The 27,019-nt window shown below is 35.4% G+C and overlaps 7 protein-coding genes and 1 long non-coding RNA gene across 16 annotated transcripts; 4 read left to right on the top strand and 4 right to left on the bottom strand.

Moving 5' to 3' along the window:
- The first annotated feature begins 1,927 nt into the window (after nt 1–1,927).
- Nucleotides 1,928–10,285, top strand: LOC117602426 (uncharacterized). The gene is made up of 3 exons (XM_034320424.2): nt 1,928–2,076; nt 6,113–6,309; nt 7,896–10,285. The coding sequence occupies exons 1-3, from the start codon at nt 2,055–2,057 to the stop codon at nt 9,756–9,758; spliced, it is 2,082 nt and encodes a 693-aa protein (XP_034176315.2). The 5' UTR covers nt 1,928–2,054; the 3' UTR covers nt 9,759–10,285.
- LOC143306032 (uncharacterized) lies at nt 6,306–8,862 on the bottom strand. Of its 2 annotated transcripts, none has more exons than XR_013063346.1 (4): nt 8,742–8,862; nt 7,936–8,454; nt 7,479–7,808; nt 6,306–6,905 (listed from the first exon to the last, which is right to left on the bottom strand). It is a non-coding gene; the product is annotated as an uncharacterized LOC143306032 (long non-coding RNA). The 2 variants fall into 2 exon arrangements; XR_013063345.1 differs by lacking the exon at nt 8,742–8,862 and having other exon boundaries at nt 7,936–8,244; nt 8,310–8,449.
- Nucleotides 10,286–10,451: 166 nt separating the features above from the next.
- On the bottom strand, nt 10,452–17,394 carry Zip88E (Zinc/iron regulated transporter-related protein 88E). The gene is made up of 4 exons (XM_034320431.2): nt 16,288–17,394; nt 15,513–15,846; nt 14,887–15,054; nt 10,452–14,823 (listed from the first exon to the last, which is right to left on the bottom strand). Exons 1-4 carry the CDS (start codon nt 16,644–16,646, stop codon nt 14,614–14,616), a joined length of 1,071 nt encoding a protein of 356 aa, XP_034176322.1. The 5' UTR covers nt 16,647–17,394; the 3' UTR covers nt 10,452–14,613.
- LOC117602432 (uncharacterized) lies at nt 11,303–14,113 on the top strand. The gene is made up of 4 exons (XM_034320436.2): nt 11,303–11,392; nt 11,506–11,880; nt 13,806–13,948; nt 14,026–14,113. Exons 1-4 carry the CDS (start codon nt 11,315–11,317, stop codon nt 14,111–14,113), a joined length of 684 nt encoding a protein of 227 aa, XP_034176327.2. The 5' UTR covers nt 11,303–11,314.
- A 618-nt stretch (nt 17,395–18,012) lies between the features above and the next one.
- On the top strand, nt 18,013–22,580 carry LOC117602425 (putative ATP-dependent RNA helicase DHX34). 4 transcript variants are annotated; one of them, XM_034320423.2, is made up of 14 exons: nt 18,013–18,697; nt 18,787–18,953; nt 19,022–19,228; nt 19,299–19,431; nt 19,497–19,878; nt 19,942–20,128; nt 20,202–20,396; nt 20,464–20,673; nt 20,741–21,109; nt 21,174–21,349; nt 21,423–21,533; nt 21,743–21,864; nt 21,968–22,226; nt 22,304–22,580. In XM_034320423.2, exons 1-14 carry the CDS (start codon nt 18,013–18,015, stop codon nt 22,578–22,580), a joined length of 3,480 nt encoding a protein of 1,159 aa, XP_034176314.2. The 4 variants fall into 4 exon arrangements, with proteins under 4 accessions (XP_034176314.2, XP_034176313.2, XP_034176312.2 ...); XM_034320422.2 differs by having other exon boundaries at nt 19,488–19,878; XM_034320421.2 differs by having other exon boundaries at nt 19,497–20,128.
- A 204-nt stretch (nt 22,581–22,784) lies between these two features.
- PIG-V (phosphatidylinositol glycan anchor biosynthesis class V) lies at nt 22,785–24,292 on the bottom strand. Its single transcript, XM_034320426.2, has one exon. It carries the CDS (start codon nt 24,252–24,254, stop codon nt 22,785–22,787), a length of 1,470 nt encoding a protein of 489 aa, XP_034176317.1. The 5' UTR covers nt 24,255–24,292.
- Nucleotides 24,293–24,603: 311 nt separating this feature from the next.
- LOC117602430 (pyruvate dehydrogenase E1 component subunit beta, mitochondrial) lies at nt 24,604–26,493 on the bottom strand. Of its 4 annotated transcripts, none has more exons than XM_076691893.1 (3): nt 26,353–26,493; nt 25,991–26,088; nt 24,604–25,918 (listed from the first exon to the last, which is right to left on the bottom strand). In XM_076691893.1, the coding sequence occupies exon 3, from the start codon at nt 25,803–25,805 to the stop codon at nt 24,726–24,728; it is 1,080 nt and encodes a 359-aa protein (XP_076548008.1). In that variant the 5' UTR covers nt 25,806–25,918; nt 25,991–26,088; nt 26,353–26,493; the 3' UTR covers nt 24,604–24,725. The 4 variants fall into 4 exon arrangements, with proteins under 4 accessions (XP_076548008.1, XP_034176321.2, XP_076548009.1 ...); XM_034320430.2 differs by lacking the exon at nt 26,353–26,493 and adding an exon at nt 26,155–26,326; XM_076691894.1 differs by having other exon boundaries at nt 24,605–25,728.
- On the top strand, nt 26,344–26,889 carry LOC117602434 (succinate dehydrogenase assembly factor 4, mitochondrial). Of its 2 annotated transcripts, none has more exons than XM_034320440.2 (3): nt 26,344–26,484; nt 26,529–26,640; nt 26,720–26,889. In XM_034320440.2, the coding sequence occupies exons 1-3, from the start codon at nt 26,446–26,448 to the stop codon at nt 26,887–26,889; spliced, it is 321 nt and encodes a 106-aa protein (XP_034176331.1). In that variant the 5' UTR covers nt 26,344–26,445. The 2 variants fall into 2 exon arrangements, with proteins under 2 accessions (XP_034176331.1, XP_034176330.1); XM_034320439.2 differs by having other exon boundaries at nt 26,347–26,484; nt 26,548–26,640.
- The last annotated feature ends 130 nt before the right edge of the window (nt 26,890–27,019 follow it).

Here is a 27,019-nt window from a genome sequence, read left to right as displayed (position 1 = left end):
CGTACACATGTATGTATATCTTTTAGTCTGCTTTCCTTCTGACCGATTACCTTTCCCACGGCGGCTTATAGGAACATAACTACGTTTATATTACAGTCTGCCGTGTGCATTTAGTCACACGAGCATGCACATGCACGAATAAGCTTAACATACAGATCACTATGAGAAATTCTTATTGCGAGGGCGATTGTCTGTTGCAATCCTAAAACAACGGCGCTGATCTAGTTTGAAAATCGAACGAGTAAAATTCTCTCTACTGAACTTCAGTGATTCGATGACCTAAATATATATTTTACAGTCATTCGTGAATATTTTCAAAACCAACAATTGGTTTTATTTTTTAAAACAAATTATCTACATTCAAGAGCAAAAGTTGAATAATAATTATATGAAATACTTTAAATTTAATTGAACAAAGTTATATAGCTTTGTTCTTAATAAATGTAATAATTGTTATAAATCTTTTTTTTTGGTACTGCAGCAATTGATTTTGGTTTATCCGATTGTGTTCTGTAGTTCAATCATATTTTCAAGCGGTGGTCTAGTTCGTACTGACCCGGTGGTTTGCTCTCGAAATTCTTACATTCACCGTCTGGCGTTCACCTAAGTAGATGATAGAATGTTCTGTTGTCCTCTCGAGCAACTCTACCTTTTAGTATCAATCACATCCTTGTGTAAATTAGATGTAGAAATGAAATCGGTGCCTTTTCATTAATCGAAGATTTATTTGTAAAAAGTCATAGTGACTTTGATTATCTTCTTAATCGTCCATATTATCGTGCGCCGTACTAGGCATGATTGTTTCTACTGTGGGAATCAACGTGTTAAGGTCATATTGTAGAGCGGTGAGGATATATCTAACTAGGGAAATGTAAAATCTTTAATTTACTTGCATAGAATGTTACAGATTTAATTTGAATCTATTTGTAAGGGATATTAAATAAAACTACACTTATTAATAATTGTCTTAAAACGGCCACCTTTAAATAATCGTTGAATTATGCAATCAACTCGGGCTGCTGTTTTCCGTGGTCTGAGCGATCCTATTTCATTAGGAAATAGGATGAAATCATGTTTCAAAACTCGGTAACAAGTATTGCTGAAAATCTATTCCAAAAAGTTTTTAATTTTCACTTAGTAATGGTCAAATTTCTTGTCGTATACTCGGTGAAATGTATTTACGACGACCTATTTTAATAAAGTGAATGTACCAGTTAGGAAGCCGGAACTAATCTGTGTATGCCATGCCGGTTTTCTTACCGATTTTTCACTGTATTTTGAAACATTGAACATTAGAATCTTGTATTTTCCCTGTAGGAATTGTTTAATTCATTTCGTTCCGAAAGTCAACGATTATATAGAAAGTCATGTAAAATGATATTACGTTGCACGCTCATCCATAAACTACATCTTAACATTCAGCTATAGGGTGATTTTCTTTAAATGACTTTGCGTAAGGAATCGCGCCGCTCGGAGGCGCCTGGGAAACGTCGACCCTCTTTGCATTTGGGGTTGCGAAGCGTGGGATCATACATCGGGGGTTACGTTGCTGGCCTGGCACGATTCTTTTATTTTCTTCTATATCTTTTAAACGAAAAGTGAACGGCTATTATACACGTGAAATTACTCAGGACATTGACCTCTATAATCTATAACATATGTCAAGATCATTGAAATCACTGAAGTGTACCCTACTCTATGCAATTACCGCAAATACTCTAATTGTTAATTGCATTTCACTTTGGACAAATGGTATTTTTTGTACGGTACGGAATGTAAAACAACCGTGCAAAATTTGGCATAATGTTAAAAGAAGTGTTAGGTCGTTGGTTGATAATGAGATCCGTAAAATTCAAATGTATATTAATGTCTTTGTTTCCTGCAGTTCGTGTATCCACGATAGTAGTAGACACTTGGAAACAGTTCTCCGTGGAAAAGTGGTTAACAACCCCACCTGATCTGCCGGGCGCGGCCTTTCCCCTTCATCTATAAAGCCACTTGGAAACCATTTCCACTGAACATTCACTCAGCGCTTCGTCACTCATTTGTTCACCATGTGGCTGCTTATCCTCGCAGGTAAGTGTGCTTCATTACCCTCTTCCTTTTTTTTTTTTTTTTATATTTTCATTTTAATAAAAGGATGCGTATTTTGGTGTTTATTTTAATTCGTGTTAACACCACAGTGGAAATGGACGAGTGTAGTTAAATTAGAACTCTGATTATTAACGCTTCAAAGGCCACATTTTGCAAGTTTTATCTCGGCAGGAGATTATCATTAAAATCAACTTCGAGTATTTCATTTTAATTGACATCTGACAGAGTAGATAAAAAGAAGACTAATGATGCAAAAAATTCAAGATTCCATCAATTAATTTTCAGATTTAGCCTTTTTCTTTACTCCCATTAATAACAATTACCATTCAACAGTTTTTTTTAATCCCTCTTTCTGTACGTGCTACGAAATCGACATGTGTGAATTTATTACTAATACAGGAATGTGTCAGATGACCCAGAAGATCAAGAATACACGTTATTGCAACATCTTTGTTCTTATTTACGAGTGTGGGAAAATATTCAGTTTGATACACTTCGCGGTCTGACGCAACAATATACGTGCCTATTTATTTGTTTATTTGAAATTTAATACTAGCTGTGTCTTCAGTGATGATCTACACTTCCCTTCCTATGTTGGTACCCTACTTTTTTTTTTCTCTTTTCTTTTTTTCGAAAGTGTTATAAATTAAGTGTAATAGGTATTCGAGAACATTGCATTGGACTATGTCAACATGTACCGTTCTTTAAAATGAAGAACAGGCAGCACGACTTTCCTTGATTCGTCGGATAAACTGGTGCGTGCGGGCATTGCATTCGCATTAGAAACTTACTTTCTGGACAACTTGCTTCACTTTCGCGTGTCAGTTTATACAAATATACGGGGTGTCCCGCGTATAACTGTCGTCATGAAATTTCAATATTTTCTATAAACTTTGCGCCGGACAAAAATTTAATAATTAACGCTTCTCTCGTTTCACTTGTACGAATACAATTGATTCGTGTATTTTAATTTCCAACCTTGGCTTCGATTCCTTTTTATGCGAATACCTTAGATCATCTAAATCTGTATTATCGTAATAATACAATACTGATTATTGAACAATTGTATCACTTTCTCTGCTTATCGTAACGCAATAATCACACTTGACATTAGTGAAATCTGTTATGGGAATGATCTGAAAGAGAAGACGATATTGTTACGCGTGTGAACCTAATTAGTGAATAATGATCTTCAGCGTGTGTGAAAAATACTAGTCTCAAATCTTCTCAGGTGTGTAATGTAAATTCTATTAACATCATTTTTTTTTTTTTTTTTCTTATCTAATTTTGTTGGGATCTCTTCTGAGAAACAGTCTTATAACGAATGTGAATATTCTAGGATAACAAAGTTCCTGGATTGAAATATATCAATTTATAAATTAGCATAATGAATTGAATTTAATTTAAATAAAATCGAACCTGCTACCATGTCTTACTTTCATTTTTTCATTTCATTTCTTCACTTGATCGTGAACAATTGTGAATAGAATAACGCTTAATGGTACATTGAATAAGAAGAAAAAGTAGACATTGACATTCCACTTTCTATTTTCTTTAGAATTCTGAACAAAAAGAATACCGGTATTTATGACTGATATAATTTTGAATTCTTCCAAAAAGATTTCTGGATCTCTGTCCATGCATTATTTTACAATTAAATTAATCACTACAATCGTATATAGAAATCGTTTCACTATAAAATTCGTATAATAAAATGCACTTTCATTCCGAGAGAAATCACAACCTCGTCCTTGGCGATTTCTTATTAATTCCTATTTTGAAAGAGCCACGATATTTATGTTGATTGTAACTCGATTATGAGCTTCAATTATACATGATAATGAGAATCAAGGATGTGGAAGTCATTGTGGATCGACAGTTATCATCGATCTTACGAGTCATTGTCCGATTGCATCGGTTTCCGGTGAAAAGTTTTACCAGATTTTGCGTAAGATTTTTATTACCATCTCCTTTCGGTTATTAATTTCGAATCGTACATTTCCAATGATTGTAGTGAATAATTTTAATACAGGTAAAGTATCTGACAAGCAATCTCTCGTTCTCTAGAAATAACGATAATAATCGTAACGAGTAAGGAACTTATACAAGAAAAGTGGAAGTCCCTTTCATTTACCCAGAGAGTGGAAAAAACTTGGGAACAATTCTTTGTTCGAGCAAGGCCGCGTCCTAGAAATATTTCACAGAATAATACCTTTTAAAATTCACTCTTTGTAACGAGACACTGATTATTCATACCTTTGTTGTTTTATATAACAAAGTTATGAAAGATTCTTCGATCATTGTAACCGGATTGATTTACCATTTCCTTCTGTTAATCTAAAAAATCTGATTACTTAACGTATTTAAACAAACAGTCTGTAAAATGAATTTGTATCACTTGCCGGTACAGAGAAAAAGTAATAATTATTTAAATAGTGCTACTTAAGAGATGAAGAGATAAAGAGAAGAAAAATATAATTACGACTATACGTAGGATAAATTCGATCAGAAGGGAAATTATTTAATGAATGCTTACGCGGGGGATAACTCGTATGATTAAAGAAAATAACAGCGTTTCAAAAGTAGCAAGATAATTTGTACGCAGAAATCGGTATCGATGGAACTGATCATTACCGAAGAAACGGCAAGCGTGGTTCAAAAGGTCAATCGGTGAAATTCGAGAAGCGGATCTTTCAAAATCGCTCTGCTATTGCGTTTAATAGATTCGAATGTTAATCAGATTGAAATGAAATTATCGAAAGGCAGCATTAATTATTCCATTTCATTGCTGTCCTCTTTAATTTCGACTACTACGGTATAGGTAATCGGTAGAAATCATTAAAAATAATTCTGTACGTAGGTGGTAACATGGAAGTATAAGCCTTTAATTAAATAAGATTTGTTAACCGGAGGTTGTTACTTAACTGTCTTTCAGCTGAAGACCCACAGCTTATTACTCAACGCGAGCAAATTGCTTGTATCCGCGTAATTTCTTGCGAAGGTAACAACAAAGGAAAAGGAGATCCAGTGCTCAAGTTTCCTTTTTCTTTGCCAGCTTAAACCGAGATTTTCCAAAGAGGAAAACGCGTTAAGTAAACACGAGATATAGAAATGGTTTGGCAATCTTTTCTCACAGTGTAGAAACTCTTTATGATTGTTCAGGCTTGTTCACAACTTTGTGTGAAATAATTGTGGTACAGGAAAATAACGGGGTGCAGATTTTAGAATTTGTCATAGCTTTTCTTCGTCTCGATATTATTTATTAAACGGAAAAAGATGATTTATATTATTTATATATGGCGATGTCTCGCGCTCGCGCCCCTTACCGTAGGCATCCTCGAGGAGAATGACAGTGAAGCAAAGAGGGAAGGGATATATAAGGGGCGCTGTGACCTCCCCCCACCACTTTCAGACAAAATACGCGGGAAAATTTCAATTAATATTTATGTTATCTATATTTCTTGAGTGTAATATTTCATTAATAATAATATCACTTAATAAATGAAAGAAAAAGATTCAATATTAAAGGAATTTCAGTTAAAAATGATTTCGATCAGCTGAGTTTATTATACTTTCAGAATAAATTTTCTCTTTATGAAAGATCTGCGAGAAAGTCTTCCGGTTTAAATCATGAACGAGCATAATATCTTATTTAGCAGATGCTTGCTTACGGAATGCACGATGTATCGCGCGGGTATTTTTAAAATAATACTATAGGGGAATATTTTATTATTCCATAGGCTGGCTTTGTCGTACGTTTATCTCAGTTATGTATAATGAAAGGTTTTATTAAAAACATCGAAAGCGAATCTCGTGGGAAAAGTTTCTCAAGAGCGCGTAACTTTCTCTGCGTCGGTCTGCTTTCTCAACTCCCTTCCGCCTTTTAGACTGCACACTCTCAGTCAGCCAGAACGACATAAAAGTCGTTTGCAAATTCGTGTGTTACGCTATTCTTACAGATCCAATTACAAATTGATGAAATTATTTTACATATCTGACATTTTTCTTCATTGAATAGGTCTTTTAGCGATTTCCGTTGGGCAAGAGACGAATCCTAGCGTAGCTGAGAAAACAAATTCTCAAAATGCAGACGACATTGTCATGTTGGAAATCGACGTTAAGGAGCCTGTGAAGAGATCTCCGCTTACAGCCAGTAACGACTATGGGGCATCACCAAATCAATACGTTCTCCAATCTGCTGATGGAACTCAAGAGGTAAGAAAAATGATCAGTTTGCATGTAGAGAATAAGTTTGAAAGTAGCTTCAAAAGGGGTCAAAATGTAGAAAAATTGTTTATCTAACATGATCGTATCCTTATTTCTTTCTCCTACGTGTAACAGTTGACACGAATGTGCATTCAGACATGCATAATAAGTACGACCTTGGACTTTAAAATTTTTAATAAAACGAGAAACTTACTTTCGTATCGTTACATATGTTTCATGTAGGTGTAACAGTTTCGTTTGATTCAAAGGGCGTGTTAAGAATCATTTAATGTATTGTTGATTTATTTATTTATTATTTAAGAAAAGAAAGGTAAATGCCCTAGGAACAGGTAATAACATTGTCTTTAGTCAACCGTGACTATTGGCCACCTATCACCGATTAACGTAGCAGTCTAGTGTGTAACAGCTAAGAGAACTGTACATTTTTCTTACCTAGTAGAACGGAGGGCTCGCCTTGTTGATCTAGATATTGTGTTGCAACAACAATTGCAATAGGTTCATTTCAATTAACGTCGTTACTTAAGATTGCCACTGTCAATCCCATCATTCCGTTTTCAATATGAACTCGAAATATTAAGTTTTCTCTGAAACATAGATAAACGGTATTCGTCTACTCTTAATAAGAAACAATACTACATCTTGAAAAGAGTAAAATGTAAGCGTTATTTTCTCATGTATACTCGTATTTATGTTGGAGTATTTGAACCTCTGGAAAGTGAGAGGAAGTAAATTCCAGAGCACAAGAATGCGTAAAATCTAAATCCTCTTTTCAAAAGTATAACGAAATATTAAAATTATTGTACAATAGATATGATCATTTCAAATAACTCCAACTTAGATTTCCCGATATATTATTATTATTCTAATGAAAATGAATCGTTGTTGAAAAGTTGATCAGAGAATTTCTCCATGACGAATACAATTCAATCTGGTATCCGGTATTATGTAACGTATCGAACGTTTCAAAAAAAAGTGTAGATAGAGAAGAATTTAAAAGTGTCCTGTTCTAAGAATAAGTAAGAGTTCGCATAAAAATAGTCGAATGAATCATTGATCCATAATATCCTGAAGGGGTTTTAAATCTCCTCAACACCTACACCCGTTCATGATCGTTCCGTCGTGTTAAACGCGATCATGCTCTGTTGCATAACTTTTACCTTCTAATCGGTCCGACCAGACAAAACCGGTAATACCACACCCAACGATCGAGAATATATCCGTCTACGAAGTTCGCGGGTGGTAAGATACATTCTCTATATGGTGTCCACGTCCTTGTGTACCGTTAACGTGATAAGTCATATTGAATGAATCTTTATCTTCATTTATGGGTCATCGACTCCTATTATACTACGCGATGAACGCACTCTGAGAAACAGAGACGAACATCGGAACAGGAACATGATATTTGAGAAACCAAGCGAACCAGTTCAAGACAGCATTGCTGCCTTAAGCCCCTGCCACACGGCACCTTTCGCGGATGTCTTTAACTGCAACAAAATATTCACAAAATATCAGCGAAAGAAAATCTAACCAAATGATCTATTTTATTTATTTATTTATTTTTTTTCTATTAGATACCACAAGAATATCTGTCAGTGATACAACAATACGCACCAGAACAAGCTCAAGCGGTGCCACAGCAACGCAATCCACAGCCAGCATACGCGAAACAACAACAAGCGTTGCAACAAGCTTATTACAACTACCGGAAGCCAACGGTCGTCCCGCCCAGACCTCGTCCTCAACTCCATCCTCAAGCTCTGGCGCAAGCCGAAGTGAACGCAGAGATTCAAGCTCAGGTCGAAGCACAAAATCGTGCGGATGCTATTCGCACTGCTCGTTTAGGTTCGAATCCTCCGGCTTATCAACCCACGTCCCAACCGAAACTGGGAACCTTCGAGCAAGAATTATTGCAATTGGTCTCTGCAAATCAAGCGGAAGAATTCAAGTTGATCCCGACCCAGCCTAAAGGTAGCACTTCCTCTTACACTCAACAGTTGGTCAGTTATCCAGTTCAGTACGCGAAGCCAGCAGCGGCGCCTCAACTGTCCGAACAGTATCATATCGAGACATCTCCTCCTCGTTATCAACAACCCCAGCAGGCAGTAGCATCGTATCAGTCCGTCGAAGAACCTGTACAGTATCAACAAGTTCAACAAGCGAAAGCTTACAACCCGGCTCCGCAGTACGATTACATCGAAGACGAGGCGCATTTAAGAGGCCTCGAACAGGCTCAGGCTCAAGCTCAAGCCCAGGCTCAAGCCGACGCGGTTGCGTTTCAAAAGATTGCCCAGGCAGCTTACAAAAAGCACAGGCAAGATGCCTTGGAACACATGAGGATCACTAACGAACGTTTCAGACAACAGTCTGCATTGGAACAGATTCAACAGGGTGCCCAAGTGAGCAACGCTGGACGTTACCATTTACAGGATCAGCTGAGCCCGAAGGGTGCAGAGACTGCCTATAGGGCGAAGCTGAAGGCTCAAGCAGCCGCTGAGACAGCCGAAGCGAGAAAACAGCAACAAGCTGCGGAGTTCAAGGCTCACGCTGATGCTATCAAGAAACTGGAGGCTCAGCAACAAGTTCATCTGAAGATACAGGAACAGGTTCATAATTACGCGCTGAACTTTGAGAAGAATTTAATGCGCGCGCAGGAGATTGCGCAGGCGCAAGCCGAGGCCCTCTACAAGTCGCAACAGCAAGCTCGTGGCCAGGTTAACAACGAGATTCTGGCGATCTCGAAAGGGCAAGTTCAAGGAAAGAAAGTCGACGCGGAATCACCTTTGTATCATTACACTCTATCGACGACCACTCCGCTTCCTTTGCTCAACAGTTATTTCACCAACGAACAGTTGCAGAAGTACCAGGCATCGGGTTCCTCGCCTGTCCCTAGGTCCGTGCCGAAGCCGGACGACACCCCAGCGGAATCTGTGATCACCCAACCGCGACAAACGCACAAATTAAAGATTCCCTCATCGCCTTCGTCTGTTTATGTTTCCGAATCGGGTTTGCTGAAGAAGTCGCCCATCAAATCCATAACTATAGAAGAGGTGATCGAGTCGGAGCGACCGAGCGGTCACGCTATACTACAAACGGCCGCAGCCAAGGGACGTACCTTAACCGAGGATGATATTTCGGCATTGATCAATCAGGGATACACCGTCACTCCGGTACCACCTCCTGCGAAACCTGTCCAACAGATATATGCTATTGAGAACACGTCCTCGGGTTATTACACCAAGAAGGCTCCTGTTTCCAGACCCGAGTACATAACTTACGAGGAGGTAATACAACGTCCGCGTAAACTTGTCAGAAAAAACAAGTCCATCGTGAAACAGGATGAGAAGGAGAGTAATGCCAGTGAAAAAGTTACCTACTTGCTACCTATCGAACCTTCTTTCGGTACACGACAACCTGCCCTTAAGCATCAAGAGTAATTCGATTTAGACGATTTTATTGTCGCCATTGCATCGGGTACTAGTAACTCTTCTATAGCACCAAAATTTGTACTCTGTTAAAAGAGAGAAAAATATTATTTCATTCCCTTTGGCGAACAGTTCTACAGATTTTTAATAACTTTTTTTATATTTTTATATCATACGAAATCGTGTTATAGGAGGGTTACGTGTACAGAGTAATGCAGTATGTAATAATGTAATCGAAATACGATACTCTGCAGTTTATCTTTCATATCTGATTCCATATTCTATGCTGACATTCAAAGGTGTCGATGAATGAATTAATGAAATATTGGAATTATTAATACCACGAATGTGACATAAATAGTATATTAATGTTGGATTGAAAGATCAAGCACGTGAAATAATACATTATTTACACGTATGAAAAATATTTAAAAAACCATTAAATATTAAAATATAACAATGGTTTAATATCTAGATGCAATATCGATAATTCTTCATACACTTCAACTTACATTTTCCTCTTTCTTTTTTTTTTTTTACATTTTTATATCATACATTTGTCTTCGAGTACAGTTAACGCGAATCAAACGTGTTGATTGACAAACGCAAAGAAATTGTTAGATTTTTCTCAATGTAAATGTCAATCAAAGTGAGTGATCGAATTCAATCAAAGCTCCATTATTAGCACAAATATACCTACGTAGATTGAAAAAAAAAAATCAATTTTCTACTGTAAACCAGTAGAATTTAACGTAATATTCTACGTAAATGTCGTTTGTAGACGTTATGTGCTGCGGTGCTGAGTCGAATAATTCTTAATTTATACTTACTAATTGTATATACTAGATGATCTTTTTTTTTACTTAATAAAACAGTTCAAAAGTTTCGCCTCAACGTGTATGACATATTCTCGTTCCTACAAGCGTTCCTTTTTCATCGTTATAAAACAACGAACATTCTTCTGTCAAAAGAAAAGCTCTTATATAATAAGGTAACAATTTCAAAGAATTGTTTGTAGCTGTACTATTTTCGTAATAAAAATATCGAAAAATCACGTCTGAAATGATAACCTTGATCATTATCGATGTTAATATTATTTAAAAATACTAAAGTAACGAAAAAAAAGGGAAAGGATAGTTTTGAATAGCATTAACCCTTTCGCTGCTGCAGGCGATCGCAGACTGTACCACTCTAACTCAAAGTGGTTTTATTTAATAACGTATCGCTTCTACCAGAAGTGACCTTAATAAAAGAGTTAAATTTTAACTGTACGTTTCTATTAGACCAAGAAATTTATTTAATGTATACCTTGCTTTACTTAACTGAAGAAGGAAAAGAGTTATGGGCGTTGTAACAGTCGAGTTGACTACCCTGTATAAAACAGTATTTCACGTAGCAATTAAACGTTGCACGTATCAAATCAGAATAGTCCTTGTTCGAGTTGTGCGCTATTACAGGTAGGACTTTCTCTCCGTCGCTGTGACATAATCTTTTGAACAGGAGAGCTGGAACTGAACGGCAGATTGAAAACTGGATTAGTTTCGTTTATTATCACGTACAGTGCGGACATGACAAGGAACTGTTGCAGCTTTGTTATACCGGTGTTGGGTGTTCTTCTGGTAACAGGGTACACAGCATCGCTTCAGGTAATCGTTATTATTCTTCGAACGTTAAATTGTTTTTGATCCTAAATAAAGCGCGCTTACACTCTTTCACGGTAGTTGACGCGAATTCATATCCGTCTATTGTACCTGTTTAGAATCGAATAGTGGTTGCCGATTACAATTACAAAGACTACCAGCAGGACTACCAAAATTACCAGCCAGTTGGTAAATATGATAAAACTTACAACGACTACCAGCAGGATTATCAAAATTACCAGCCAGTTGCTAAATATGATAAATCGTTCAACGACTACCAAAACTATCAAAACTTTCGACCAGTTGCAAAATTCGATAGACCGATCGTCGTGAAAGCCATCGAGAAGCCGAAAAACGAACAAGATTTTAGTAAAATACCTGGTATACCTGGGGTAGATTTCCCTTTGTATCATACCGTGCCTCCGACAAGCTTCTCCTGTGCACACGTTCCATTCGTGCCTGGAATGTACGCAAACGTGGAAACTGGTTGCCAGGTAATTCATTACATTCTGATCTCATTTACAATTAATTGCGTAAGTATGGAACATATTATGGAAAGCATACCGTAACCAACGGGTAAAGATCGTAGGGTGTCTGCCAGGAAATAATGTTATGTATAGGGTGTTCGACAACAGGTGGGAGATTTTTTAACCCTTTCCCACCTGAGAGGACATCATTGTTGTTGATGGTGCGTCGTTATGGGGTCGTTTAAGACCTTCAGCCTTTCAGGCAGAAAAGTTACCTGGAGGAGAAATAACTGTTCCCAGTCATTACCGGGAACTGATTTTTTCGCCGTATTGAAAGGGTTAAGGAGTGATTCCAGGGATCAAAATAAAACGAAAATCAAGAATGACGAAATAGCGATTGCGGCTTTGTTTTCCAGTAATTAACGTTTAAAAATTCGAGTAAAAAGCGCCTAAAACCCGCAATCTGCCTGACACTGACGACTGAACGTCAGGTCAGCAGGGGCGAGTACAGTCACAACCAAGAATCATTGAATACTAGAAACTTACCTCGTGCTATTCTATAGGGTGATCCTCTCGCTAGTGGACTCAAAGGAAGTATCGCCACACCAGTATGAATGGACCCAAGCCCTTTTCTCGACGGAGGTGCATACTGTAGCTGTGTCCGTGAAAAGGTATCGATGACAGAGAAAGGACTAGGGCCACTTCATGCTATTGTGGCGGCACTTCCTTTGAGTCCACTAGCGAGAGGATCACCCTGTATTTCTCGGTACTGCAGCATTCGGCTTTCTCTTCTTGGTTATGATTGTACCCACCCCTGGGACCAAAAAGATGCCGTTGGGGCCTTGCAGCCAGCCCCAGCGGTAACATGTGCCAACCCCTCCTCCTCGTGGTGTGGTCCGGGCACCGGTTTACCGGTGGCAAACGGGGCTCTGGCTGTGGACGTGAAGCGCCTGGTGGGTGTAGCTGGGAGCCCACTCAAGTTAGCTTGTTAAAAGTAAGAGCGTCTTAGAGCAAAACTCCTTACATGCCGACGAAGAGTCTGGTGTTGGGTCTTCCGTACCCGTACGATGATTGGCTTGCCATGAATGCAATTGCTCCGGCCCGTCGCCCCTTGGTACAGAGGTGACGCTGGGAGTAGATCACTATCACTAATTTTGCCCTACAGGGCCGGCGCTTGTTGCCCAACGAACCCTATCGTCCACGCGCCTATGGGGATGGGTTGGCAGCACTGCGCATGCAGCGGCCAAACCCCGCGCATTTTTTGAATTTTTTCTTTGTCTTACATTTTCCGTACTTTTAATTCCGTGAGTTTATCACTCCATACTTTTACTTTTCTATACTCCATACTTTTTTTAGTCCTTATGTGTGTGTGTGTGTACGTGTGTGTATCGTTGCCAACAGCACACGGTAACCCCCATCTATTGGCGAAACCGTGCCCACTTAGCTTGACTTCGGTGATCTTACGGGTACCGGTATGGCCTAAGTGGCTAAGGCCGTTGACTGGGAGTAGATCGAAATTAGCGCTAAGCGCCCTGTAACATCGCCGGTATAAACGGAAAGCTTCGGAAGTCGTCGATGCTGGGCAGATCACGGGTTTTAGGCGCTTTTTACTCGAATTTTTAAACGTTAATTACTGGAAAACAAAACCGCAAACGCTATTTCGTTATTCTTAATTTTCGTCTTATTTTGATCCCTAGAATCACCCCTTAAAAAATCTCCCACCTGTTGTCGAACACCCTGTATATATACCGCAGTTCACCAGAGTTCATAACTGCGAAAAAGACCAGTTTTCGTTCTTTCGTGCGCATCTTCGCCCTGATTGGCGATACTCCCGAACGAAGTAGAAAGCGATTAGCAGAGAGCTCGATGCGTTCCCCCACCATCTTCCAACCTGCGCATCGCAGTTATAGACTCTAGTGAAATAGGTAGTTAAGTTTATGTTATAATTTCAGGCATATCATATTTGTCACGATGGTCGGGAAGGTCATCAAGGAGCTTCGTTCCTCTGCACTAATGGAACTCTTTTCAATCAAAAGGATTTTGGTTGCGATTGGTGGTATAATGTGAATTGTGCTGAGGCACCAGCTTTGTACAGGTACATACACTTCTGTCATTTACTTAAATAGAGTAATTGGGAAGAGATTAACAACAGGTACATTTTATTTATTTCAGATTAAATGAGGATCCTCTAAAGAATCCGTTCGTGCCAAAGGAAAAGAAAGATTCGTATCGAAAACTAACGAGAATCGTCGTTGTTTAAATTCCATGACCGAAGCGCAAAAAGAACACTGAACCCTCCTACTGTGTTCGGATTTACAGTGACCCAATAGGAGAGTCAAACTCTGGAAGATGAACGCTCTGACAACAAGAGTGAAGCGAATGCAGGCTCATTTTGATCCGTAATTAAAACTTTATCAGATACAAAAAATTTGTTTTCAAGTGTAAGTAGTACATTTGAATCAAAATGACCCTGCAGTTAGAACTGCTTACTTTTGGACAGAAATCTCTTGATGAATGCATTTTATAATATCAGTATTTTCATGAATGTAGTTTAAATCTTCTGTTAGATTTCATTGTACAAATCATATCTATTATTATATGTAATGTGAAATAAAAAGAATTTTTAAGTCTTCTCAAAAATAAAAAAAGTAATAACACGAATAAGTATAAAAAATGATGATTTAAGATTATTACCACTCTGCGTATACATAATTTCGTTTTACTCTGTTAATCATCGACAGAATGAACGTAGACTCGAAATTACGAACCCACGTAATTATTCAGAATGTAGATAAGGACAAAACCGAGGATCACAGAGGTAAACTGTAAAATACCCGCGCAACGACGCTCGCTGCTGTGCCATCTTGCTCTTTCCCTCGGCAAAATTTCACTGACCGTCCCATACAACAAGGTTCCTCCTGCTAAGCCTTGCAAAATCGGTGCCACGATTTTCGTCCATTTGTTGTTCGCCTACAGAAATGTTATCTTTCAGATTTCTGTATAATTCAAGGGGTTGAAAAAGAAGATACTTGCTCGCATCGTTAGCATTCCAATCCCTATACCGAGGGCAGATCCAGCTGAGAATACGAAAATTGCCAACACCAGTCTAACAACAGAACTATTGGCTCCAGCTAATTCTAATCCTAAACAAAAACCGACTACGAACTTATGAGAGGCCACTGCTCCAACCAGCAGAAAGACCTGAAAATGAAAAAAAAAAATTTGGGAACCATGGATTTGAACTCTGAACCTTTAGATTGCGAGTCAAGCATTTTACCGCTGACAACCGTTTGTATGTATAAGTTTATCATACTTCTCAATGTAAGGAGTAACTAACTTTAATTGTTAATATCTTTTAAACAATTAGCCATTTGCCCTCAAAAGAGGGTATAGGCGTATTCAACTCGACGAGCTCTACAATGTGGCAAAGTTTCATTACCAAGTGAGCGTTACACTTGGTTAGTTCCGCTCGTGAGTTGCGTTGATTCTGTTGCGGCGTGTGACACTACGCATGCGCACGCCACGCCGGCAGCCGATTGGCTGCAGTCCCTCATTCGCGTGCCCCTCGCCAATCGGCTGTCCGGCGTGAATATGTGTTAGAGTCACACGCCGCGACAGAATCAACGCAACTCATTGTCAGTGTATTTATATATGTTTACCTCGGACAATGCTTTCTGCAGACCAACCGCCAATCCTTCGAGAATAGCATGAACGGTAAGCGCTAATAAAAGACCCATAAGGTTGGCGTTCGAATTTGCACAGGGTTCCGAGTGATTCCCATGGCATAAGAAGGTCTCTTCGTTGGTAAAGTTAGGAGCGGTAGGTCCATACTGCACTGCTCCATACGTAGAAGTTCTTGAAGTGGAATTATTCGTTCCATTTCCGATAAGATTTGTCTGATACGGATTTACGTCGAATATAGAAACACTTCTGGTAGTATTCCGATTGACAATGGCAGGCCCGACCTGGTGTGAATGACTTCTGCAACGCTCTCTGCAACCGAGAAATCCAGCTTCGTCGTTCTCATCGATACGTGCGATCGATTGCTACCGGTTACAATGCGACCTGATACTAACATTAAAGCAATTTTCATTCTTCAATGTACGTATAACAATTAAAGAGTGAAAATTGCCTCTATCTTTAGACGAAGTCGAACCATCGTTATCTCTGCACAACGAATCAACAAGTACATACATGTCTCCAATCTCCTCCTCAACGCTTGTGAGCTCGCATGAAAGACACTCTCGTAAATACTAAATATTAAATACAGTAAAACCTCGATAAGTCGTCACTAAAGGGACCGAGAAATTTTGACGACTTAAACGGGGTAAAAACCATGTAAATTTTAAAATGACGAGGAAAGGAAAATGACGACTTATAGAGGTTTTACTGTATTTCTACGTTAAAAAATCCCACTCAAGTACTTATACGTACACTTGACTTGCCGTGTTCCAATCGGCGGGTTTACAATTGTTCAAATGCGTCGCAGATCGATCGTCGATATTCCAAAAGTAATGAACAAACTCGTCTATGAAATACAATAGAAGAAAACCGCAAGAGAAGAGTAGCTCCGCGTACTCGGGCATAGACTCGCGGATCTCTGGTAACATGTGAAGAATCGCGGTTGCAAGCAGTACACCACCACCGAAACAAAGAGTACACGAAAGTAATAGTTTCTGCTGTAGATAACGTACACGCGAAACGAAACACGAGGGTGCAACGCCGACGATGAAGCTACCGGCAGCGATAGCGATCATCGAGGCTAGTTTTGCCTGGACCACGGTAACAGTCATTTTCGAGATGACAGACGGAATACGTTCACTGTCGGCTGACACTGCCAAGAACGATTGACGCTAATCTAGCTAACGTGATAAGGTCAATCGACTCAAGAGATAGGAGCACAATCGTGACACTTGAGAAAACGACTATTATATCGAGGAAATTAGAAAAACCGAAAATCTCAACGCAACAAATCCCCTCGCTATTTCGCTCTAACTAAATACATAACGACGTATCTGCGATCGTCGACGTGCGTCGATGATGAAAAATGCTACCGCGAAGAACGCATCAGGTAGCAGCAATGTAGATATAGTAATAACATAACATAAACTGTTTCCCAGACTTTGGACGTTAACAAATGCGTTTCGCATCCTTCACCTCCAAAGGATGGCGGCGTATTTTAGGGACATTTCCGTCCCTTTATGCCCAACGAACATTATCGACTGCTGATATAGTAATAATGATATTGTTATGCTACCGCAAAGAACGCATCGGGTAGCAGTACTGACCGGAAGCAACACAAAGACGAAGAAGATACTGACCAAAGTTTTATTTGATATCGATAAACTGCTTCGATAATGTATTCTTACGTTCACTGTTGTTTAGACCTTTATCTAATAGCTATTTTTGTATATCTTCCCTAACAAAAGGAAAATTGAAAGATCGTGACACTGTTTTGTACAAACAGTTATTCATACTTTATCTTCTTGTTGTGGTGCTAACCGAACTAATATATGTAGTTCGAAATATTACTATTTTAAAGGAATAATGAAAACACGATTATACTAACTTGTTAAAATTTAATTGAAGAATATACGCATTAATCATAAATAACTTAAGTTTCTAAATACATGTTACCTTTATTTTTAAGTTGATTGCAATTAGTAAGCATTAAACGAACAAACATAAAACTTGAAATTGACATATTTATATTTAAAGAAGACTATGGCAGTATGTAGTAAGATCCCCCCTCGTAGAGGCTTCCTTTCCCACGAGGTTCCGCCAAGCACCGTCCCTCTCCAACGACACTCGCGAAGAGAGTGACGAGTGACGAGTGGAAGTGGAAGGAGGCCCTCTATATATATATGCCTGAGACTCCCCACCACTTACCTATAAGCGCCTACGCGGGAAAATTTGATTACATTTCATTTCGTTTATTATATACTGCGTACGAACACATAACAAATGTTACTCTATAACGTAATATATTTATACAATAATTATAATCTATAATAAAAATTTGATAAATAAAAGTGTCAATAATATTATATTCTTAAAAGATACATATATAAAAAAATTATTCTTATGTATTTAAGGTTACGTCATGAAAACGTTATAGGTAACAGGTTATAAGTTATAACATTCTTCTTTTACCACAGTATGAGCTCACAATACGAATATACTAATAAATTTAAACGTGAATATCAATATGACGATAGACGAAAGAAAAATAAAAGTAATAGTTCCAAATCACTACCCAAACAAAGCTATAACCAAGAAATTGTATCAACTGACAGAGAAGTAATTTATAAATCTGATAAAGATTATGACAGTTTCTGTTTCACTAAATACAAACATGAATTAAACAAAATATTCTCAGGGAATTTGAATACAGTACAGGACACTGATGATTTTTGGAAATTTGTTAATAAATATGAAACTGTACAAAAGAAACTTAATACTTCTGATGCTGCAGTTAATTTTTCGTTGAATGATATTGGTGTACCAAAGATATATCACAAATTACATTGTATAAATTTCAAACTGAGTTTAAACTTTAATGAATTATTTGCACGCGTTCCTCCGACTGAAGCATTAACAAAGGAACAGTTATCAAGATTTCAGAACATAATAATTTTGTATTTAGATTTTAAACAGAAAGAAAAGTTTACTAAATTGAAGAAGCTTAGAGAATCACAAGCAAATTTGCCAGTTTATCAGTATAAGAAAAAGATTATAGAAACAATAAAAGATGAAAGAGTAGTTATTATAGCTGGTGATACTGGTTGTGGAAAGTCCACTCAAGTACCACAGTATTTATATTCGGCAGGCTTTCAAAAAATTGGTAGGTGTTAAAATTACAATTTTAACCATTTGTGCTTTCAAATGTTTTTCCACAGAACATAATTATTGTATTAAAACAATTTCTTATAGCTTGTACGCAACCCAGGAGAATAGCTTGTATATCATTAGCCAAACGCGTTGCCTTTGAAACACTGACAGAGAATTGTAACCAGGTTGGATATCAAATTCGTTTTGAGAAACAAAGAAATCAAGATACTAAAATTACTTTTATAACAGAAGGACTTTTGTTAAGACAGGTAGAAATTATAATAAAGCTAAAAGTTCTATTAGTACTACAAATATTAAAGTATTATGTTTTGTTTAGCTATCTGGAGAATCTACTGTATTACCCTATGATGTAATTGTTTTGGATGAAGTACACGAACGTCATTTACATGGAGATTTTCTTCTTGGCATTATGAAGTGTATCATTAATCAAAAACAGGACTTAAAATTAGTGCTCATGTCTGCTACCATTAACATTGAACTTTTTGGTAATTACTTTGCAAAAGAGGATGTTAAAATAATACAGGTAAATCTTTAGTAATATATAATTATTAATTAATTTTGAAACATTCTTATAATAATAATTTCTATAATAGGTTCCTGGAAGATTATATCCCATTCAGTTATTATATAGACCTATTACCATAGAAGATTTTCGGTATAAAAATGATAGATTCAATCCAAGCCCTTACGTACAAATAATGCAAATGATTGATCAAAAATATCCAGGTAAAAAGTATTATTTGTTAAATACAGCTATTTTTAATCGTATAATTAATAATTAGTAATTTCAGTTGATGAAAAAGGCGATTTGTTAATATTTCTAAGTGGAATGAGTGAAATTACTGCAGTTGTAGATGCAGCAAAAGAGTATAGTCAGAAGAAAAATAACTGGATTGTTTTACCGCTTCATAGCACTTTAGCTATTAGCGAACAAGACAAAGTATTCGATTACGTTCCTGAAGGAGTAAGAAAGTGTATCGTATCAACGAATATAGCTGAAACTTCTATTACTATAGATGGAATTAGATTTGTTGCTGATAGTGGAAAAGTAAAAGAAATGAGTTATGACCCCTCGTGTAAAATGCAACGGCTAAAGGAATTTTGGATTAGCAAAGCCAGTGCCGAGCAAAGGAAAGGAAGAGCTGGTAGAACAGGACCTGGAGTGTGTTATAGGTATATCAATAAATCATATTATAGTTTTATAACATGTATTAATACGAGAATATTTCCATGTAGATTATACTCGGAAGAAGAATATATGGGGTTAGAAAAATATTCAACTCCAGAATTACAACGCGTGCCTTTAGACTCCTTACTTTTACAAATGATAGCCATGGGACTTCCAGATGCGCGAAAATTTCCTTTTATAGAACCACCACCATCAGACAGTATAGAAAACTCTATTTTATCATTAAAAGAACATGTTAGTACATTTGATACTAGCCAAATAAATTGTCAACTCAACGAATGAATAAAACATACATCTCTTATTATAGGGTGCACTTACAGATAATGAAAAGATAACGTGTATTGGAAAAACACTTGCACGTTTACCTGTTGATATAACAATAGGGAAAATGTTAATAATGGGTTCAGTTTTTCATCAGGTTGAACCAGTACTATCCTTGGCTGCCGCTTTAAGTATACAAACACCATTTACAAATAGAGCGTACAGAGATCCAGAATGTGAGGTAATAGAATGTAATTGATAAATTCTTAAAAACATTTTTAATTATATACTAATTCAGTGATTTTAAGACATCTAGAAAAAAATTGGAATCTGATCATGGTGACCCAATAACATTACTAAACGCATTCAGAGAATGGTTAGAAATGAAACAACAAAATTCTCAGGAATCTAGAAGTTCTGGCAATAGCAGTAGAAAATGGTGTAAAAGAAGAGGCTTGGAAGAACAAAGATTTTATGAAATGACGAAATTAAGAGCACAGTTTAAAGAACTACTTCAGGTAAATTAACATCCCCCGGTAGCATTGATTTATGAAATCCTTTTACTTTAACATTTATAATTTACAGGATTGTAGCTTATTAAAAAATCTTCCGGAACCAAATTCTTCCATGAGTAGTGCAGAGCGTGCAATTAGACATGGAGAACTGAAACTTCTAAAGTCTTTGAAAAGAACTTATAAGCAAAGTGAACCCAGAAAGCGAAAACAATTAAAATTGGAGACTTTTGATATACACTTAGAAGATAATGATAACGACGATAAAGAAATTGACATAAAAGATGTTGAATTTCGTATGAGAAACGATCCAAGTCAAGTTCAAAATTTATTGGTCGCAGCTAGTGCATGCAGTTATAAGGATTTAACAATGTTAAAGTTAATATTGTGCAGTGGTTTATATCCACAATTTGCATGTGCCGATGAATTTAATTATTGTAAGGTAATGTTAATTTGTGCTTTTCAAGTAGTTGAACTATTTGCCGATGAATAACATAAATTTTCAGTCAATGAGTGAACAATTGTTTCATACAAAAGCAAAACCGTATATTGCCTTACATCCAATGAGCTTCTTTGGAAACCATCCACAAATACTACAGTTAGAAGAAACTGATATTGTATCAATACCAGGATTCAAAAGTAAAACTCCTGTTAGTCCAAAACATACAATATTAGCATATTTGTAAGTTTTTAATCATATTTTACATATCATTTCTACTGTAATCAAACGTATTAACTTATTGTACCATTGACAGATCTCTTTTAGAAACGACAAAGCCTTATTTAGTAAATACCCTTAGAATGCCTGCTGCACAAACGTTACTTCTGTTCGCACGTGAAATTGATACGAACAGTACATTTTCAATGTGAGTGTATAGCATACACAGTAAAACCTCTATAAGTCGTCTCCGGATAAGTCATTTTCCTTTCCTCGTTATTTTCAAATTTACATGGTTTCTACTCCGTTTAAGTCGTCCAAATTTCTCGGTCCCTTGAGTGACGACTTATCAAGGTTTTACTGTAATTAGATTTAACAAAGATATATCAATGTTGTATTGCGTTCTATGTTTTATAGAATTGTATGTGATTCCTGGTTAGCATTAGAATTTCCTGTACCTGATAGCGGTCAAACGTTATTAATGAAAGCTACTAAATTACGACACAAATGGGATTTTTTACTAAATCAACGCTTACAAGGTATTGTAAAAAAGTATTAAAATCCAGAAACAAAGTAGAAAGTTATTACTTAACTTAGATTAATGACCGAGTTTTAATATTAATTACCACAAATATTTTACAGAGCCAAACACAAATGATAATGAAAAACAAGATTTTAGTGAAATCGAGTACACACTTACTCAAGAATTGATTGACTATATGCACACCACAGTTCCTTATACATTAAAACGACTTTTACCAGCCGATTTGAAGACAATCTATGTGGGAAGCACCGACAACAACGTATCTATAGATCCTAATCCATTTCAGTCAGATTTTCAAGTAATTTCCAATTCAACTAAAGGGGGAGTTCATTTAACAAATACCATCACATATAATTGGTAAATTATTCCTAATTTATTTTTATGAATCAACAAGGTATAATTTAAAAAATCCATTAACTATAATTTATTTTTAGTTTGAAAGAAACTGAATGGAGTGATAAGCTTTTTTTAGAAATGTCAGAAACAGAATGGCAATGCCATAATTGTAATATGCAAGCAATTCTTACAAGCATACAAAAGTTACAACATCAACAGTCCTGTAATAAGCAATATACAAAGGAAATTGAAAAGCCTTCTAACAATATTAAACGTAAATCCAATACACAGACTTACGAGTGTCCTGACTGCGAGCAAATACTGCATCTAACACCAATCGAAATACTTAAACACAAGAAGTCACATATTAAATGAATCTTTTTTTTTAAAACTTTCCTATGAAACATATTTTGTATTTTAAATTATCATCACTCGTTTAATTATAATTGTAATAATTTACATTAGCTTATAATCTTTGTTATAAAGCAATATTGTATATTACAATTTTGTACATATTTGATATAATCATATATGGATTATATAAATAATAAATATTTAAATTATTCAACATGAAATAAATCATGTCCATGGTAAGAAGTTCGAAAACATGAAACAACCTATAACTGTATATCCTAAAAAGTAGAATAGTATAAGTTTATCTCGTAAAGCATATTTTTTCTGTTTAAGGAAAAATACTCTCCATTTGGAACATGCATTTTCTTCGCTTTCATATGCCTTGTTATTAATCGAATGAGGAGTATACGTTAAAGCACAATACCAATATATCAATGGACTCGCTGAACTTATCAAACGTGTGCTTACTTGAATGTGTACAAAAAGAATACAAAATACGGTTAAAAATAAACCATGACTAACAAATACTAACATTTCTATTGGATATTCCTTGATTTTTATCTGTTTCTCGTTTTGAATATTTGGGATAAATCCAAATGTATAAAAATATCTCTTATGTACAAAAAAGTATTCCTTAATACATCTAATCATAATATAAAGTATTGGAATTGCTAGAATAAAATTTGGTATTTGTTTTAATTCATAATAATTTAAAAATCCTACATTCCAATATTTTTTCTGTATGTAACCATATGCTACTGGAATTTTTAAACTGCACCACTCGCTATTGTTGCTACCTGATAATACTAAATTATTTTTTATACCATAATTAGTAATATGTTCAGGAATAAATGTGTAGTTTAAATTTGGAATACAGAATGTAATATAATTATACATTTGCAACAGAACAAATGGAATGATTGATATAATTATTGTATTAAACATTACACAGATGCTTCTTAAAGTTGTTAGTTTGAATATAAATTGACATAATGTTTTTAATGAAAAATTTGTGTGCTTTATTAAATAACTATAGGCTAAATTTTGTAATCTAAAATATATAGGAAATCCAATATTAATCATACCGTTTGATCTTGTAAGAATGGACAAACCTATTGGAAAAGATACGTACGGATCTAATTTAATAGATCTCAACATGCTATAAAATGATAAATAAGCAAATAAAGATTCTGTGTAAATAGCAGAAAAGAATATGGTAGCTGGATTTATACAATAAAATATTGCTGCTCTGTAGGACGTATTTGTATTTTTTAATACCGTCTTACTAAGATCATAAAACGTAACAGCAGATTTAATGAAGCACACAAAATTAATCAATGTAGCTGCAAGAATGATAGAACTATGAAGATTCAATACAAAAAATATCTTCTTAATAGGAGTAGCAACAATTCGAATCAATAGAGGGTATAATGGATAAAAAGCTAAAGTGTTTTCATATGTGTAACCATATTTTGAAATATGTATAAAATATTCACCATCCCATCGCGTGAGACCGCTAAATAAAAATGTAATTATAGTATCGTATATTGAAACTTGTTCAGAATTACTTGTGAAACTTTTAAATGCATCTGCGCGATGATCAGGGCATAGAATATTAAAAATAAATTGTAAAATTAAAATTACTATTCTACTAATTATTGCAAACCAAAATATCTTTCTTCTTGGACTGTACATTATTACTAAGTTGTGTATAAATACGTTCCTTTGATAATACTTACATTAATTATAACTTTGGTTCCATTATAACATTTTGTGTAAAGTTATCAATGCATTTTATTCTTCTTAGTTTTCTGTTTTTTTATATGAAAACAGTATGGTTGTACATAAGGTATTCCTCTTCCTGTCTCTGCTTTCTATTTTGGAGAAGTGCATAACTAAAACAAATATTGTAAATCATACCACATTAATACTTTTCCTTAGTATTACTTCATTGAATAACACAAAGAAATGTTTCAAATTAACAACGTTAGTTAATAATTTTCTCAACATTAGTATTTTAAGAAACAAAATGAAAGATTATCACTTTTTAATACCATACTCTTTCAAAAATATAATTGAATAAAATTTATACAATTTAATATATGTAAATATTTGTTAAACAATTGTTTAGAAAATAAAATTTTATTTACAAAACACGTAATAAGTTTATGCTTTTACACCACAAACTTTTTTAGCAAAATCTGCAATATGGTGATCTTTGGGTACACATTCATATTCAATAGTTTCCGCGTATGGCATAGGTACATCGATACCAGTGCAACGAACAGCTGGTGCATCAAGTTGAAAAAATACTGGATTTTCCATTACTGTTGCTACAATTTCAGAACCAACACCACATGTTGGCCATCCAAGTTCTACAGTCATTAGTCTATGGGTTTTTGTAATTGATTTAAAAATTGTATCCCAATCTATTGGCCTAAGAGAACGTAAATTAATCACTTCTGCTTCTATTCCTTGTCCCGCTAGGATTTCAGCTGCTTGCATCGTATACATAGTACTTTGGCCGTGTGACGTTAAAGTAATATCTTTGCCAGGTTTTTCAATTTTAGCTTTACCAATAGGTATCGTAAAATCTTTGTCCATAGCTTCATCTGATACAGGAAATTCAAAATTATAAAGCACTTCACTTTCTAAAATCACAACTGGATCAGGATCTCTAACAGCAGCTTTTAAACATCCTCTATAATCTTCGCAAGTTGAAGGTGACATAACTTTTAAGCCAGGCACGCTCATATACCATGATGCAAGACACTGAGAATGTTGTGCTGCCAAACCTTTAGCATTACCATTTGGACCACGAAATACAATCGGTACAGGCAACTTTCCAGCAGTCATGTAACAAGTTTTAGCAGCCCCATTTACTACACGATCAATAGCTTGTAATGAGAAATTAAATGTCATAAATTCACATATCGGTTTTAAACCAGCAAGTGCAGCCCCGATAGCTACACCACAAAAACCAGCTTCTGTTATAGGCGTGTCAATTAATCTTTTATCTCCATATTTTTTCCAAAGATTTTTTGTTACTTTATATGCACCATCATATTCTGCAACTTCTTCCCCCATAATAAATACTTTTTCATCACGAGCTAACTCTTCGTCAAGAGCTGAATTTAATGCATTTCTTATAGTCATTTTTTTAATGAATCTATAATTTTGTTTCCAAAAATTACATGATATATTTGACAGTATACTACTTCTCAAATAATGTAAAAATAACATCATAAATGGTATATTTAATAACTAAAAAAATTTGGAAGAATGTATTAACATGTTCTTTCTCTCTTTTAATATAATTTGGTTTATGTATTACAATTGTAATCAATATTGTGATTAGTCTGGTGAAAAAATTTATAATGAAGTTTTAATAAACTAACAATATCAGTATACTGTTATTAATGAATGATTACCTGAACAAAAAAGAACAAATCTTCCTTTACGCAATGCTAATACGTTGAAGTTTCTACTTTATTAGGTATTTTGTTTATATTCCTTCATATCCTTGAACCTGTAAACAAAAATTAAATTGAAATAATTATATTAAGTTACAATACAATTACATTTCTTAAATTACCTCTTATATACGTTCAGAATATAAAACTAATGTGAAATTATTGATTACTATCTTATAAAAGATAACAATTTTAAAGATGTATATATATTAAATTAAGTATTCACTAAGAAAAGCTTCAGTGATTAAAATTATCACTTTGATACAAATCATCAATATACTATACATAATAATTTTATTATAGCTTTATGGTAACATAACCTTTCCTGTCATTGAAATAAAAAAAACTTTTGATGGTTAGAATTATGTTTGCTCCAAACGTTTTAAAATTTGGTGATTTATTAAAAGTAAATCATGAAATTAGAAAATCCTCAATCAAACTTTTCCACACACGTAAGTACTCTGCACTTCGAATACAATATTAATTTAATGAACAGGATGCTAATTGTTTTTCAGAATTTCAAATACTGTTTTCAAAGGAAAATGAAACAACTGAAAGTCCAAGAATCCGCGAATTTAGAAAAAAGCTAAGGGAGCGGACACCCATAGGTATATTATGAAGAAACATTTATTAAAAAATTATAAATAATATTATTTTAATAAAATGACATTATTTAATTGATGACAGAAAAATTAGAAGAACTGGAAGAAGGAAAACATCCTTATCAAGAAAAAGAACCTTTGAAACCATTTCCAAACAATATTAATCCAGAAACAGGTGAAATAGGAGGCCCACGTGGACCAGAACCAACTCGATATGGTGATTGGGAAAGAAAAGGCAGAGTAACAGATTTTTAGACGTAAAAATTCTGTACGCATAGTTCTTATAGAACAATATCTAGTATTAAATAATACATGTATACATATATGTATGTACATGTATGTATAGTATAGCTAATAGCATACTTTTATTAGAAGTTTTGTTAAA

Source organism: Osmia lignaria, chromosome 13 (assembly GCF_051020975.1).
Source record: "Osmia lignaria lignaria isolate PbOS001 chromosome 13, iyOsmLign1, whole genome shotgun sequence".
In the NCBI taxonomy this organism is placed as follows: domain Eukaryota; kingdom Metazoa; phylum Arthropoda; class Insecta; order Hymenoptera; family Megachilidae; genus Osmia; species Osmia lignaria.
The sequence above is the reverse complement of the archived record's forward strand: the minus strand, read 5'-3'. Positions and strand labels throughout refer to the sequence as shown.